Here is a 14,076-nt window from a genome sequence, read left to right on the forward strand (position 1 = left end):
TTTTTAACAGAGGCTTGTGTTAAAGGAGTAGGTGGCTGCCTTCTGCTTTATGTTAAACTGTGTTTTGTTTCTCCTTTTTCTTTTTTTGAGGGAGATATGAGGAAGATGATTTGACTGTCTGGAGCTGGGCATTGCTAGATCCTTAATCTGTGAACACGGCACCCTCTTCTTTCCCTGTGCTGTTTAGGAGAGTAGAGGTTAGACCTGACATTGGCCTCTGAACACTCCTGGAATATAAATTAATACGAGCTATTATTGGGTGGCCAGGAGAGATGTAGCTCAAGTTTCTGTAGACAACGGTTTTGGGAGACCTTTGTTACTAGGGCAACGGACTTTGTCCTCCTCAGATGACAGCACTGGCTGTGTCCCCTCTGTGCACAGTCACTGGTGCCCGGTGTGGGCAGGCAGCCAGGTACTGCTCCTCATGCCGTGTTTACACCATCCGTGCTTCTCAGAAGTTTCTGGATGTACATTTGACTTCGTAAATAAGCAAGAGTGAAAGGATGCATTAATCCTTGCTTTGAGGGCTGGGGAAGAGTGCAGTTCACAGCAGTGTAAATGTCAAGATATCAGAAACAGTGATTTCTGATCTCGTGGAAGTGGCAAGATTCCTGTTCTTTTCTGAAACTGCTATGAGAGGAGATCGCGTAAACACAAAATGTTTAACGTCATGAGAATAGTTTGGTCTGCAGAGGTGTGCATTACCCCTTGCAGTGGCAAAGTTGGCTTGAAGATTATTGCTGCAGAATACCCAAGTTTCTTTTTTTAAAGAAAACCCAGAACAGTCTATACTTACTGTGATAGAAATGCCTAATAAAGCCTGTACATTGGGCTGTGTGAATGTTGCATGCCGCCATGACAAATAGGTAGAAATTGCCCTGCAATGGCTGTCTTACCAGGAGGATCAAGAGGCGAATGATTTAAAGATTTTCCTTGTTGTGTTGCTTTCCTGACAACAAGTCTACATTTAGAGTAAAATATAACTCCACAGTATATGGTACAGTTCTGCTTATTGATAGAAGAAAGTTTGGGATGATATAATGAAAAGAGATAATTTTGCTGCTGTGCTTTGAGACCTGAAGTGGAAAGAGGCTGAGGCTACGGTACCTGCCTGTAGCACACTGCGTTCCTGGGCAGGTACCCCATGGTGACAGAGGCACTGGTCTAGTGCCAGGCATTACAGCTTACTTGGGTGGGGGGTGTGTGCGGAGAAAGGAACCTTTTCTTTCTCTCTTGTTCCCTCTGCTGTCCTTATTTTCTGATCAAGTCAGAAGTGCTGGTGGAATACTGGCTGCTAGGAAAACTGGATTAAAGAAATAATTCCTAAAATAAAGTTGAAGAATCATGTCACAGGAGAGCTGATGGTGGGGATTAGAGAGGTATAAAATTAAAATATTTTACAGTTATTTGGCAGGTTTATGGACTAAGTGGGTAAGTGGATCTGGTAATTTTGGGGGGTAATAATATAATGTAATTAATTTGTTGTATGTGTGGTTTGGTTTTTTTGTGTGTTCTTTTTCTTTCGCAAAATCAATTTCCTTTGACAATTGATTTAAGACTTGCATTCCAGGAGAGGTATGGATTTTGTTGCCCACCTTGCTGAAGACTTGTATATTTTCGTATATGTACTCCCCCATTCCTCCATCAAACACTTGTAGCTCATACTTCAAGTAATTGATATTTATATGCATTAAGACCTGGATCTTCAAGAATGATATGTTAGTACATATGATTAAAATAGACATAGGTGGGGTTTTTTTTGAGAGAGAGATACCTTTGTTGTTGCAGGAGAATGAGCAAATAAGGGAGGAGATGTACATGACAAATAAGTAGTTCTGTAAATAATTGTTGACTGAACTTGCAGTAGACTCATGTTAATGTGAAAATCTTACCAGGCTTTATGGATTCTTCTTTATTACAGGATAATACCACCGATAACAGGATAATATCTGAGTCTTCTGAGATGAATGAATTTGAAACTCTTACTGCCAAGTTCCATTTTGTTGATCTAGCAGGATCTGAAAGGTTAAAGCGAACGGGAGCTACAGGAGAAAGGGCAAAAGAAGGCATTTCCATCAACTGCGGACTAGTAAGACTATACAACTTGTTTTCTGTAGGCTGTTGGTACCATCTTCTCCTCTTCCCTTTTGGGTCACTCTTTTTTTATGTAATCACTAAAGTAGAAACGCATTGTGTGCAGAACAAGGACAGTAGCATAAGATATAATAGTATATATTGATTCTTAGTAGGTTCTGGCTTGCTAACAATTTCTCAGTTCTACTAGAATCTAACTAGAAATTATAGTAATTATAAGTGTTGTGAAATATAGTTACTCTAACTTCTAAAAGATATTGTAGAGTTCCTTTCACTTGCTTGTGTCTTGACAGAATAAAAAAATAAAAATGAGAAATTGGAGAACATTACTAGCGTGTTGTAAGGAGTATAGGCGTGTAAAACATGGACAATGAATAAACTTAATGGATCAATAAATGCTGGTTCTGTGTTATAATTATGAAACATAATGTAAAACAACCCCAGGCGAAACACTTCTAAGTAGAAATAGAACTTTTAATTTATAGCATCACTTCATATTTTTTTTTTGTCTGTGTACTGGCTCTCTATGTAGTTTTTTAATTAACTGTATTAAATGTTTCAATTAACGTTTACTTAACTACACCAAAAAGTAGAGCTGGTGATTGTCAGTGGAGATTGTACTTTCATGCCTTTGTTTTGAGTTACTTGGCTGTGTGTAGGCCATGTGCAATTCTGTTTTAAAGATACAAAAATACGTTTTTACTTCAACTATGAAAACATCTGTCTTTCTGGTCTGGTGTGTCATACCAGAAGTATTCTGCAACCTTTCTTAGTGATTCTCTTGCCATCATTACAGTAGTTATATTCGGTAGTTATTCTGATTATATTATAGGGAAGAGAAAGAATTCAGTTAAATTTCATCATTGATAGAAGCACAAAGCCAAGAGAAATTTGGGGGTTTATGTGACATAGGTATAACAAATAGGATACAGAATGCACAAAGGTGAAAATCAGTATGATAAAAAGTAATATTTTGTATGATCACAAAACTTTCATTTACAGTAAATTGTAGCCTTCAGCTTTGGGAAACAAATTGAGAGTGATTTAAACACTTCAAAGTAGTCGCAAAAATGTGCTACATAAGCAGATCTCCAGCTGCTGGATGCGGAAAGACCATTTTCAAAACTTACGAACTGGCTAAGAACAGGGTGCCATCTAGAGGAATATTCCTTAATTTGGTGTGTGATTGAAGTTCATGCAGTTGAACATTAAAAATAATTTTACAGTCAAATGTTAGATGGTTTTATGCATATGAATTAGACCCTTTTAACAATGAAATATGATACCCATGGACAACATGATTTCAAGCCTTAAATGCTTATATCTTCAGATGTTCCTTATTTCATATCTCTAAATTCTGGGTTTTTTTTTGTATTAATGGTCTATATTTTATTCTAAATCCGGCATAAAGCAGATTAATTTTATTAGGATCTAGAGCTCTACTTCTACTGCTAGAAGTAGAGATCAGCTTTAATCATCAAAAGTAAATGTTATACGAAGTAGTTCTAACTTTGGTTTGCCACTGACATGAAATATCAATAGGCAGTGCACAAAAATTTTGTTAAGCGTCTAGCACTTGTAGATACCATGCTGCAAATTATCTGTTTCACTGTGGATAGCACAAAAGTTTATAGATGTCCTCTGTAAAATGTAAAAATAATCAGAAACTTTTAACTTTAATGAGCATATTCAGTTTTCCACAATATGTAGACCCCAGTTCATAGCAGTATTAAAAATAAAACTACTCACAAACTGATTCTAACTGGCATGTTACGTGATTTGGTGTTTTATAGCTGGCACTTGGCAATGTAATAAGTGCGCTGGGAGATAAAAGTAAGAAGGCAACTCATGTACCATACAGAGATTCAAAGCTTACAAGGTTACTTCAAGACTCTCTTGGGGGAAACAGGTATGAAAACTAGAACGTTTTACGTATTTCATTGCGAATGAGCATTGAGTACATAATCTTCAGAATGTAAAATAAACATTAAACAATGGTAAAAATAGCTGCCTCTTTTGTTGGAGGGATGTTCCAAAGATAAATTACTGTCATGATAGAAAATGCTGGCAATCCAGGGAAACTATTTTAAAGAGAATTTTTGCATTGTTCTTTTCAGCGCTATTACAGCTTTACTGGACATGAGTTTTTGAATTGCTTAAAAGTTACTATTTCCAGGATAAGCCTTTTCTGTGAAGACATCTTTAGATTGTAGACAGCATAAATAGCAATTTTTGTTACTGTGTTATAGCCTTATTAATTACAGCATAGTTTGAAGCTGTGATGAGTTTCTCCTTCAGAGTCTTTTTTTGTTAATTTCTTTTTAAATGGCACTCATTGTTTACTCTGATTGCCATGCACAGGAGCTTAGAGTCAGCTTAGCACAGGCACTGCCATCTTTCTATAAAGGTTATATATCTCGGGGTATGGTGCATCTGTCCAGTTTTTTGAGGCTGGACTTGAGTCTAATAAACAATTCTGACGATACACTAGTTTGTTTTTGTGCCAACCTGTTCTGTATACCTACTGCACATACAAGGAGGAGAGGCTTTGACCTCTGGAAGCTTTGTCTAAGCAAACATTAACATAGTTATTAAAATAACACAAACTTTGTAACAGTCACATGTACAGATACAAAATAGACCGTAGTTGAGTGTGTTTTAGCCAGGTAGTACTCTTACTCTTCTATTTAATTCAGTATGGATAACTGCTGTTTTTAGGGTAGGAAGTTTCCTGGGCATTTCACAGAGCCATAGGGTGAAGTTGAAGAGAATTCATAAATTGCTGCTCTGCTCTTCACAGAGACAACTTTAACACCTTGCAGCACTGCATAGTTGAGGACAAGCAAAGAGCCAAACAAAATAAGTAAAATAAAGGCTAGAATTTTCAGAAAGCTTAAGGCAAGAATTACAGGGAAATCAGCAGAAATCAAGAGCATAGCACTTTGTAGTTATTTCCAGAAATAGTTTCAAATAACATTTCTTGACTAAATTTTATATCAAATACACTAGCTAATGAGCATTTTTTAAACCACTTCTACAATTGCACTCTTGTTGAAATAGTGACTTAAGAATATTTTCCCATTTTACAGCTGCTCCCCCTCCTGTTCTTCAGGCGAAATTGCATAGTTCAGCATACAATGTTGTTATTATTTTTGTTGCTGTTTCTCATTTGAAAATACTTTAAAAAGATTTGCTAGTAGTGATTCAGGTTAGATTGCAGGGAGTGAGTCCTGAGTTAATGATGATGAAAGCATTGTATCACTACTATTCTCACCATAATCCTGATTTGAGATACAATGTTGTAACAGTTCTGAAGCAGAATTTAAATATTGATGTTTCTTGATTTATTCAAGTAAGAATCCTTTTGGAAAGGATTTTTATAATGTATAATATGACAAATGAAAACTTTCATAACTTCTGGGAAAGGGGGAGCAGTTTAAAGAAGTGGTAAAATAAAGAGTAGAACAGGTGTTTGGTTTGTGGTGTGTGGTTTTTTGTTGTTTGTTTGGTTTTTTTTTATAAGAAAGTAGTCCATTATGCAATTCAGATAAGAAGGTGGAGTTCAAGTTGTTCAGTTTTCAAGACAAGATACCTAGCAGAATCAGCCCTCTGAGTAATCATATTCTCAACTGAAAACACAAGTAATCCTGATGTCGGAATTCAAAATTTGTTCTTAATCTTGCATATTCTTATCTTGGACTAAGCTCGAGCAGTTTGGAGAACTGACACAAAGGTATGCAGGAGGTCTGTGGAAGAATTGCTGAAGCTGAATCTTCCTTGTATCCTTAGGCTAGTTACTCTTTCCTGTTTAGTTTCACAGCGTGTATGGTGAAGGTAATGGCTTGCTTCAAACAGTTGCAGGGATTGACTTGCTTGTTTCAGTCTGAAATTGTAGAAAGTGACAGTCAGAATCCAGTCTGCCTAATGCAGACAGTGCCCTGGTGGCAGTACGTTTCTCCTAGCACAACCACCCTGAGCTTTATCTTACAACAGAAAAGCAAATGCCTCTAAAGGCTGGAAGGCAGTGCTCAGTCTGTGTTTCCCTCCGTGTTTCTCTGTATCAGTTGAGCATTTGGGCTGTGTAGGCACCTTCAGAGGATGGTCTACAGCTGGAACTCTGGTTCTAACTCCTCTAGGTTGTCCTCATCTAATGTCAAATGAGTGTGCTCCAGGGAGCAGGGGGCGGGACCCCAGTTCCTCCATCAGCCTGTTGAATGATGAAACCACTTGGCTGGAATAAAAAAATCTTTTCCTTGTTTCTGCTTTTGTACCACTGGTTCTTGCTGGTCTGTCTGCTAAGTCTTTCATTTGGAGCAGGGAGCGTGTTTTCACCCTGCATATCCCATAATGTGGGGTGAGAGGGTGTCGTAGGAACCAGCAAGGAACATGTTTTTCTTGCTCTTTTCTAGCTCTCTTGGGCCTAGAGCTCAGGTCCTACTGCTTTCTGTGGAAGTGCTCTAAGCAGTGGTGTTATGAAACATGGAATAAATACAATTACAGCCAGACATACTAATGTTAAGCTTTTGGGCTTCAGTTGGTGAGCAGGAGGTGATTTGCAGTGGAGAATTCAGGCAGTTTGGATCTCAGGAGAGCCCAAGGTAGACAATAGATACCTTAGGCAGTTGTGTGCGTGCATGGACAGCTAAGGTGAGCATTCAGGCAGCTTTCAGATTAAGTGGGTGGACAGGTCACGAATTGGAGTAGGCAGTCCTGGACAACTACGTGATCCAAATCACTGTCTAGGACTTCAGGTTGGTCTTAAGTTCCTAAATCTCAGTTTATGTATGATTAGGCAAACTGAATATAATTTGAAAAAGATTTCTAGGGACACCAATTAATTACTTTTATAATTTTACATGTAGAACAATTAATGATCTAGCATCTCCTAAGCAATGCTAGGGTGATACAAGATGTGTTGAACTTTGTGGTTGACAATCTTCTACGGAGAGTTAGACTGAGGAATCTTTTCATATACGTTATGAAGACACTGTTGTTGCTTTACCTTCTAGCTGAAGACATGTTAGCTTCTCTCTACTGTTTTTGTTCTTGATGTGTAATGCTGACCTGTTTCTAACTTGCAGTCAAACACTCATGATAGCGTGTGTGAGCCCTTCAGATCGAGACTTCATGGAAACCTTGAACACATTGAAGTACGCTAATCGGGCACGGAACATCAAGAACAAGGTGGTCGTTAATCAGGATAGGGCTAGTCAACAAATCAATGCTTTGCGCAGTGAGATTGCACGGCTCCAGATGGAACTCATGGAATACAAAACAGTAAGTTTATCCTTAGGATTTCTTCTGCATTGAAATGCTTATAATTCTACAGCTTGTTTTTCTGTTGGCTACTTCCACTCCATATGCTAAAAACTTTTGAATAGCAACCCTTACTTACACAATACTTCTAATTCCAGTGATTACCAGATGTTTTTAGAAAACATAGATTCCATCCCCAGAGAACAGATACATCAGTGAATGCAAATGACATCAACAGGTGCTGCATGCTACTTGCTTTTTGAAAGGCAAAAGTTGACCATGTCATGCTCAGCAATGAGAAATAGTTATTTTGAAAGCAAACATGACCACGATTTAGACTGGTGAATAAATGAATGTGTACAGGTACTGTGTACTGCTTTTAAAAACTTACCAGACAGCTAAAACTATTTGAGTTTTTAAAATTAAATTTTAAATTATATAAGGCGAATACTCATACTACACAATGCCCATTTCTTCCTGAAATTTGAAACGGATAATGTTTTCAGCAGTAAATTTGGTTACCAAACAGTGTCGTTCTTTGTTATCCTTGAGGTAGTACGTTGATTTGATAAAGAATTGTCATCTTATTTCATAACCTCTTCAAGAATTTATATTTCAGACTAAGATGGAATTTCACAGGACCTAAATGCTAAGGTGTTGGCCAGACATCAGTGTTTTGAAAGCTATCCATTTATGCATTGTTTCAAACTTTTTGAGAGATTATATTTTTCTATGAGTGTCTATTTGGAATGTCAAGTAATCTGTGGACCGCCTTTGCCAAGTTAAAAATTTTTCATGTGTAGGTCAGCCTTTGCTAGTAATAAAATACTATACTTTACTTTCTTAAGGGTAAAAGGATTATAGATGAAGAAGGTGTTGAAAGCATCAATGACATGTTTCATGAAAACGCGATGCTGCAAACAGAAAACAATAACCTGCGTGTTAGAATTAAAGCAATGCAAGAAACTATTGATGCATTGAGAGCCAGAATAACGCAACTTATGAGCGATCAGGCCAACCAAGTGCTAGCCAGAGCAGGTATGCTGTGGGTGCATTGTGCATACGCTTCTTCTTAACTTCGTGAACTTAAATCAGTTCTCTCTGTTCTTCCTTCATGGGTCCCTTGGAATGTAGTGATGCCTTTTTAACAGTAATGTAGGACCTACTTTGACAGGGATAGGCCCCCCTCTGCAACACCATTCCTCTGTTTCGGGAGACTTCTATAAATAGAAATAGTTTGGTACCCTGATTTGACCATTCATTTAGGACTGCTTGCAATGTCAAATGTGAAATAATACCTTTGGATAGGAAGTATTTATTTGCTTAGCTATACTTATATATTTTGCTTTCAGTAAGGATTTGGTCACAGATGGTTGAATGTTGGCTTGCTTTTCACCTCATTGAATGATCAACTAATTGACTAACTATGACTGCCTTGTTCTTTTTGTGCATTGTTTGTCAGATTACTTTTGATTTATAGTATATGCATTGCTAAAAGGTGCTGATATGGAAAACAAATGAAATAGAAGTTGTTACTGTTAGTAATCCTGATCATATAACACAGAGGAACCAAAAACTTAATGCAGCTTAAGGAGGAAATATATTTTACAAATGAGATGAGATCTAAACATGTAGCCTATATGACTGTTTCTCTTTCCTGGTACCTTGTGCCTAGTAACTATATTCAAATATTGCTGTTGTTATCATCCTTTCACAATATTTCTCTTCCCCCCACCCTCCCCTTTCTCCCTGTCCTTCAAAGGAGAAGGAAATGAAGAAATTAGCAACATGATTCATAATTATATCAAGGAAATTGAAGATCTCAGGTATTTGCATAATATGTATTTGAACAATTTTTATTTAAAAAAACTACTGGAAGTGTTAGCAAGTAAATATTTCAAGCCAGTAAATAAATTTTCCTGTTTGGGACTTACTTTAGGACAGTTGTCCTTCAGTTTCTAAGACCATCTGGTGTTGGTCTTGGCCACAAAAGATTAAAATGTTGAAGATTAAGTTGACAATAGAAATGGAAGTAAGATGTTGCTAAATAATGACGATGACTTGATATTGTTGCACAAAAGACAGCAAAATTTGCAATGATTGTTTTATAAATTCATGACTTCATATATAAAGGATAGTACTGAAAAAATACTACTTAGAATTTACTGTTTCAAAAAAAGAAGCACCTGCTTTCTTGTTAAATAAAATTTAAAAAAATTAAGCATTTTGGATATTTTTATTTCTCTATTTCTTGGAGGTGTATCATGCAAAAACAAAAATCAAAAAAATCTGGCCTATTCCCAGTCAGTGTTAGAGTTTGCGTAGTTTTTGTGTAATGTGTATATACATACAGTGTATGCGGATATATATCTATATGTATATCTGTGTGTACATACAGACATTTATACTTTGCATGTATTCTGTCTAGGGTCTATGATATAGGTACAATATACATAACTGTTGTGAAAAATGGTCTCATCGAGGGGTTTACTACACTTGTATCTTGTGAGACTTCACCTTGATCTGTAGTTTCTCTTTGAACTGAAGGTAATTCATTGCAATAACTCATGCATTAGCAGTATTTGTGATTCATGGTCTACAATTGTTCCTTTTTTTTGTTTTTTCCCCAAAGAGCAAAATTACTAGAAAGCGAAGCAGTGAATGAAAATCTTCGACGCAACTTGTCAAGAGCTTCAACAAGATCCACATACTTTGGTGGACCATCAGCATTTTCTGCTTCAATGCTTTCTTCAGAGAAAGAGACAATGGAAATTCTAGATATAGCCAAGAAAGATCTAGAAAAGCTGAAAAAGAAAGAAAGGAAAAAGAAAAAAAGGTGGTGTATGAATTATAATGCTCTTTGTTTTCTCTTTATTAGTGAAGCCGTGTATTTTTGTAACCACTGAGACTTTAAAATTAATTCATTGTAGCTGTGTGGGTTTGGATCCTAAACTGCTTTTCCTTCTGCACTGAAGTTATAGGTGTTTTTATTTTGCATCTTTTCTTCCAGTGAAGTATGCAGTATTTGTAGAATGTGAATGTCTCTGTTGTAATGAATTTGTCTATATAACTATACACAATGATAAAAGCACAGGTGCTCTCCATAAATCTTGATAGTTTATTCATTTTTTTTAAAAAATGCATCAAATTTTAACAGAATTTTTCAAAACCAAAAATGATGATTTTTTTTTTACCTTATGTCAAAAGTGAAACAGCTTTCTGAAGAAAAGATATTCTGAATAGCTGGGAATTCTTTCATAGCTCTTGGAATGGCTTCTTTTGCTTTATCTTCTGCTTTTGTGAATGTTTTTCATTTGAGGTTTCCTAATTCTCTGCAACATCATGCTTTGCTGTTTTTTGCTGTCCAGCTTCTCATCTACTAAAATGTTCATAGACACTGATATAAATGCCTGTTCAGACAGCAGTTAGTACAGCAAGGATCTGTTTGTGTACTCCAGGACTTTGATTCCATTAGAGATCTTTCCCTTTTCCTTGAAATTTTCCACGCTTCTAATCTATTACTCTTTCTAGTAACAGCCCTTCAGACTTCTACAAGTTAAAGAGTAAAACTAAAACAGTGTAAGCCTGAAATACAGTTGAAGTATACAGTAGATTTGAGTTAGTGATATCTGCAATTTGATATCTATAAATCCATCCACCACACAAATGTCTGATACTTGTAGAGAACACTCATTTTAATAACAACTAGATTCTTCCTTTTTATATAATTTTCCAGGAAATACTCATTCTTTTATGGGGATTTTGATAGATTTTATACCTCATGGTTGTAGGAACTTGAGGGCAAGATGGAAGTATTAATTGAAATCAGCAGAATGTTCTGGCCTGTCTTCAGCCAAACACTTCAATATATGTTCTTTAACTGTAAATGCAAGGACAGACTTGATTTTGTATGGTTCAACACAATTTAAAATCAAGCATGCATTTAAATAAAAACTTAGATAGAGCCCCCATTGTTCAGTTGGGCTCTGAGTAATAGGTAGAATTGTAGGTTTTGTAACCAGATAGGATTGTAACCAGAAAACAGATATAGGTTACTAGATACATTGAAAAATATCTGTCATTGTAGAAGACGATAACTTTAAAAAAACATTCGGAAGTTTACCATACTTACAGTAGTAAGGAAAACACATGGTGGTTCTTTATTTTTTATTATTATTTGTTTTTATTTTTTCCCCCTGAAAGAATCTTCTACATCCAGTCATACTTGCTCACACCAGGACAATTATCCTATTCACAAGATTACCAAGTGGCCTGATCCAGAAGTAGAGACTATTTACCATAAGCTATTTTTGAGGTCAGTTTTCTCTACTAGCGTTATAGAATTAGCGAACCATAGAAAAATATAAGTGGCAAAACCTCTTGATGGGCAAGCCTCTGTCTTAAAGTGGGTCTTGTGCTCTATAGAATGGGATCACAGTCTTCAAAGTGCTGGTAAGGTTTGTATCTTATCTACTGGCCCATCTGCAGACTGCTTGCAATAAATATTTTATAAATTTTTGAGGTGTGTATGTTGTGAGCAAAAATCCTTAGGCTACACGCGTAATCCATCAAATTATAATATTGCTCAGCTTCTGTCAGACTTACTACCTGCACAGTGCTTCTATCTAATGAAGTGCAAAGTCTGTGTTCAGGATATATCACCGTAAATTTTTATTCCGTTGAAATTTCATGAACTGGCAATGGTATGTAACGTGTTGCAATGGGACAATTCGCCCTGCAGTTTGGTAGGGATTCTTGGCTCTACTTCTGTCTCCTACAGGCATTTAGCTGCTTTTACTGTACTCTTTCTTTTTAGGGTTGCTGTACTTTTAAAGTTGTCTAACTAGCATTTTCCTATTAAAACGGGATTGGTCAGCCTAGTTACTAGTTCTGCCCCATCTGCTACCTTTCTTGATCTGTTGTTTCCTGGTTATGGGTCAATATGATGAAAGGTGCATAATTTTAAATACATGCAACTTACCTAAATTGTTGTGAGCTAGCCTGAAGATCTAAGAGCCAGTTTCTGAATGAGCAGCAGGTATGTACTGCTATATATCTGTATCCTTTAATAAGCATCTGTCATAAAGTTTATTGGAAACATTTACACAGCAATGTTTTGACTACTGAAGTACTGACAGGCTTGATTGGAGTGTCCCATAGTGTGATCTACCACTCATCAGAAGCCCCAGAGCAGTCTTCCCAAGTCCCTTTTAATTGCTAGTCAGCCTTACATACCTGATTGTTGTTTTTTTGACCTCCTTAACACTTATTAAACTAAATTAGAGGTAAAAATACATGGGGTTCAGTGTCTTTAGCTCCTAGCTGATAATGAAGGAAGATGGCAGGAGTATGAAGTGAAAAGGCAGCAAAAGCTCTTGCTCAAAACTTGCTCATAGTAGGAATAGGAGGAGTTTCAGTAGTTTTTGAAATTTAAGCCACTTCTGTTGCTAAGTCATGCAGGATAGTTCTATACTGATACAGCCATGTTTGTTCAAGAGGAAAAAGTACAAGTAAAAATACTAACTTTGTCCATCTCATTGCTTCCAATGCGTATTTTTTGTTCATTTATTAAAAAATAACAAGCAATCATTGGCATGTACTTTTTGAATCGCAGTAAAATAAGCGGCAGTTTTCTGCTTTTTATTTAAAAACAAACAAAACCCCAAACCAAAAAATAAATGCAGATTGAATATCTTTGTATTATTTTCAGAATAAAATAAGAATGAGAAAATGTTAGTATTAATATTCTGTTACAATATGTTACAGCATATTTAAAAGTAGTGCATTATTTTTCTCCTGATATATTCTTGAGGGTATATAACTGGTTCAATGGCAGTACTTGCAATTTTTGCTGTTTTACCTGCCGATTTTAAGTGGAAAAAGGAGGAGAAAGCTTTTTCTAGAACTAAGATTTTTTGAATCCATATTGGAAGTAATTATCAAAGTGAAATAGATTGTCCATATCTAAAACTTCTTCCTTAGTGTAACTTGAATTTAGAGTTGCTGACAGTGACACGTTAGTTAACCTACAAATGCTGCTTCTTTGTTTTCTATTTACTTTTCAACTGTCAAAATGTATTGCCTTTTTACTACTTGTTGTCTCTTGATGGTATCTTTAAAATTTCATTTTAAACTCCACAAGCTCATATATCATTTTTTTACCTTCTTATCACTTTTGCTTTTCACTGTCTGGTTTGTCCTTCATTGGCTTGGCCTTCCAATACTGTACCTCGTGCTTTTGAAGGCTACAGAAACTTGAGGAAAGCAGTCAAGAAGAAAGAAGGTTGGAATATTTCCCAGGTTTTTAATTACCTGTCATTTCAATTAACTGGTTGTCATATGTGAAAAGAAGTTGGGCAGATTCATGGGTACTTCGGGAGTAGTTCATTTGGCTTTTCAAAATTCTTTCCTGTTTTTTGACTTTCAGCAAGTGTTTTAACTGGAGAAGAAACCTATATTGTGGAATTGAGGTTGACTCTGGTTTGCACAGTGTTGAGCAAGCGTCTGCGGGGAGGTGGTGCCTTTAGGAATTGCTATAGAATTAAGTAAATTTCTTGCATGACCTGTATGGAATGAAAGGCAGGGTAAGGCGCAGTAGCTCATATGGTATGAAATGTATAGCAGGTAGTATATGACAATAATAATTTTGGCATGTGAGACCAAGAAGGTCTTGGACCTTCACACCTCATTTAAGTCTGCTTTTTTTTTTTTTTTTTTTTTTTTTTT

At 36.3% G+C, this 14,076-nt stretch overlaps 1 protein-coding gene across 9 annotated transcripts in view; it reads left to right on the forward strand.

Moving 5' to 3' along the window:
• KIF21A (kinesin family member 21A) overlaps positions 1 to 14,076 on the forward strand; it is a 92,376-nt gene that overhangs the window by 37,985 nt on the left and 40,315 nt on the right. For 5 of the 9 annotated variants that reach the window (XM_037387855.1, XM_037387858.1, XM_037387856.1 and 2 more), the window contains exons 6-12: positions 1,922 to 2,089; positions 3,888 to 4,003; positions 7,176 to 7,371; positions 8,199 to 8,388; positions 9,113 to 9,176; positions 9,983 to 10,186; positions 13,595 to 13,633. In XM_037387855.1, the coding sequence (XP_037243752.1) occupies positions 1,922 to 2,089; positions 3,888 to 4,003; positions 7,176 to 7,371; positions 8,199 to 8,388; positions 9,113 to 9,176; positions 9,983 to 10,186; positions 13,595 to 13,633 (977 nt within the window). The remainder of the gene's footprint in view (positions 1 to 1,921; positions 2,090 to 3,887; positions 4,004 to 7,175; positions 7,372 to 8,198; positions 8,389 to 9,112; positions 9,177 to 9,982; positions 10,187 to 13,594; positions 13,634 to 14,076) is intronic. The other 4 variants (XM_037387857.1, XM_037387865.1, XM_037387861.1 and 1 more) reach the window with 1 other exon arrangement.

Source organism: Falco rusticolus, chromosome 5, assembly GCF_015220075.1.
Source record: "Falco rusticolus isolate bFalRus1 chromosome 5, bFalRus1.pri, whole genome shotgun sequence".
NCBI classification, from domain to species: domain Eukaryota; kingdom Metazoa; phylum Chordata; class Aves; order Falconiformes; family Falconidae; genus Falco; species Falco rusticolus.